The sequence below is a fragment of the Mus caroli genome, chromosome 3, assembly GCF_900094665.2.
Source record: "Mus caroli chromosome 3, CAROLI_EIJ_v1.1, whole genome shotgun sequence".
Classification (NCBI taxonomy): Eukaryota; Metazoa; Chordata; class Mammalia; order Rodentia; family Muridae; genus Mus; species Mus caroli.
In genome coordinates this window covers 83,231,676-83,234,720 of record NC_034572.1, presented here as the reverse complement: position 1 = coordinate 83,234,720, position 3,045 = coordinate 83,231,676, and the positions used below count along the sequence as shown (strand labels likewise).

Here is a 3,045-nt window from a genome sequence, read left to right as displayed (position 1 = left end):
AAAAAAAAAAAAAAAAAAAAAAAAAAAAAAAAGAAAAGAAAAAAGAAAAAAAGAATGTCCTGGACTTGATTTGTAGACCAGTCTGGTCTCAAACACAGAGATCTGCCTGCGCCTGCCTTTGCCTCTGCCTCCTGAGTGCTAGGATTGACCACCTTTGTCACACACACACACACACACACACACACACACACACACACCTTGGAGACAGACAGGCTAATCTCAGTCTTTTCACTCTAACTGCCCAAGTGCCCAAGTGCTAGAACTATAGACAGCTCCCTGCTATATTTGATACATTCAGTAAAGTCAATAGTTACTAAGCAGCTACCAAGTATCAGGCTGAGAAGGCCATATGACCCTCACCAGAGCCTGTTGGTAAGAAGCCAGCCCTAAAAGCCCTAAAAGCCCAAAGAAGTGCGGTTCAGCTGATATCCTTTGCACCTATGTCTGGGGCTGACCGGTAGGAAAGAACGTCTCTCAGAGATCAGTCTTCACAGAATACCTTCTCAAAAGTGGGTCAGCAATAAGAGATACCACGAAGACACAGGTCAGAGTGGGAGTGGCTTTAGTGGGAACAATGGGTCCTCAATGGGACAGCTTGGGCAGACCTGCCCTAGATTTCAATTCTTCATCCATAACAAGAGAATGTACTGATCCACGCAGATGGTACATTCCTGTAATCCCGGCACTTGGGAGGCTGGGGCAGGAGGAAGTTTCAGGTTAGCCTTGGCCAGATGAAACTGTTTCACAAAAAGGTGTGTGTGCTGGTAAGATGGAGTGTCTAAAGAGATGGCTCACTGCGTAAAATGCTATTCAAAGATGAGGACTTGCATTTGACTATCCAGTCAGGCATAGAGCCATGTAACCCCAGCGCTGCAGGGAGGGACATGCAGAGGGCAGGTCTGCAGGCAGATTCCTGGAGTTCACCGGCTAGTCAAGGCTAGCCCAAACAGGGAGTTCCATAGTAAGCCCGGGCTCAGTGAGAGCCTGGGTCAAACAGTAAACTGGAGAGTGACAGACACTCAAAATTCACAACTCCGCCTCCAGGCATGTACACATACATACATGCATGCATACTAACACACGCACACGCACACAGTAGAGGCAACTAACTGATCCCAACAACTTACATAGTGTTTCCTGTGTGCCACTCTGCATTTAGCTGCTCTGTGAGTGCTTTACTTGCTTATTTGAGGTGCTTAAGTCTACCTCAGATGAATGAGAGTGGAGTTAAAGCCACAGACAGCACCCACCCTTTTGAAATGAGCACTGTCGCTGTAGACCTTTGACAGACTAGGGAGACAAAGAACATTTATTTTAGTTATCTGAGCTAGTCCAAGCTGAACTCCATACTGAGTTGGAGCAGCATCTGCAGTGTGGGTTCCTAACCAGTGCTGTACGCCCCCTCGGGAGCTGGGTAAGTCTCAAAAGCAATTCTGTGTCATAGTGTTTTTCCACAGTCAAAAAGACACTCTGTAATCCCTTCCCGTATTGAGTCTCATCTGGCAATTGATGGCTTAAAAAGTGTCCATTGAGCTGAGAAGATGACTCACTCCAGAGAGTGCTCGCCCAGCAGGCAGAAAGCCCTGAGTTCAATCCCCTACCTACTGCACAGAAACCAGACTGCTGCACATGGCAAATGGAGGCAGGAAGGTCAGGAGGTCAAAGGCAGTTTAGATAACATGAGCTCTTCAAAAGAGAGGCAAACAGGGCTTGGATGGGCCAGAGTGACAGCTCAGCAGTTCAGAGCTCTTCCTGCTCTTGTGGAGAACACAAGCGTGTGTGGTAAATGTATGTGTGTGTTATGTAGGATCGTCTGAAACTTCCTGAGCTAAAGGAAGCAAGTGCCAGCCATGCATCCCGCCATGCATCCTGTGTTCCCATCAAGCTTCTGCTTGCCCCCTGCTGCTCCCACCCCTGGCGCTCCTCACCTTCCTCCCCTATTCTCTCAAGCCCTCAGGATCCACTTGTCTTCGGAGACCAAGGCTGTGCTGGAAGAGTTCGATGGTTTTGAGCTAGAGCTCCGAGGTGACGTGGAAATGAAGGTAGAGAAGGACACTTAGATCCTGGAGGATTCCCCGGCCACTCCCGTAACTTAAATTCCTCTAGTGATTTGGGCCAGTAGGTGTGCTGTTCCCTAACCAACCTCCTTTTTTTTTTATTTTCTCCAGGGCAAAGGCAAGGTTCGAACCTATTGGCTTCTTGGGGAGCGGGGATGCAGCACTCGAGGCTGATCTACTGCCCGGCTGTTCTTTGTCACCTTCCCTCCCTGTGCCAGCGATGACACACGTGTCCAGCTTCCGCCTCTCCCACAGCAGCTCAGCCACTGTGGAAAGATTAGGGACCCTGACCAGCGCAGTCATCAGATGTGACCTCTGAGAGAGGATGGAGATGGTGGGGACTGGAGGGGGACCTCCAAGTTTATAGGGCTGACTGAAATACCTAGTCACTCCCCTAGCACATGCCCTGCCCCCCACCCCCCTCAGCTGCCTAGCCTGATAGTGATTCCTTCTCCACCCTCAACTTAGCTCCACTGTGACTTAGAGGGAGGGAAATTGCCACCTGAAGGAAAGAGAGAGAAAGAGATTCTCAGGGTTTGCAGGAGGCAGGCAGTCCTGTGTCACAAATACTCCCCTCACTCCCAGTCCACCACCTGCCCCACCGACTTCCGACTTCCCTTCCCTTCCCACACAGTGCACTGAGGAGAAGAGAGGCATGGGGTTGCCTTGCTTCTCCTATGAGCAAAAACCATTAAAGTCTTTATTCCTGTGACAGTCTCTTCTTGGGAGAGAGAGGGTTTCTGGGAAACAAGCATGTTCTTTCTCTACCCTCTGCTTCCAAAAGAGTTACCTTCAACTTTGTTTCTTTGTTGTTGTTGTTACTAATTTTAGGCTTTTTTTTTTTTCTCTGAGATAGGGTTTCTCCTGTGTAGACCTGGCTGTCTTGGAATTCACTCTGTAGGTCAAGCTGGCCTGGAACTCACAGAGATCTGCCTACCTAGTGCTGGGATTAAAGGCATGCACTACCCCCTGACCCCCAGCTAAGTTT

The 3,045-nt window shown here is 49.2% G+C and overlaps 1 protein-coding gene across 1 annotated transcript in view; it reads left to right on the top strand.

The window, feature by feature from the left end:
* Npr1 (natriuretic peptide receptor 1) overlaps positions 1-2,767 on the top strand; it is a 16,111-nt gene extending 13,344 nt beyond the window's left edge. The window contains exons 21-22 of the mRNA XM_021158412.2: positions 1,951-2,042; positions 2,169-2,767. Of these exons, the coding sequence (XP_021014071.1) occupies positions 1,951-2,042; positions 2,169-2,231 (155 nt within the window). The 3' untranslated portion in view covers positions 2,232-2,767. The remainder of the gene's footprint in view (positions 1-1,950; positions 2,043-2,168) is intronic.
* The last annotated feature ends 278 nt before the right edge of the window (positions 2,768-3,045 follow it).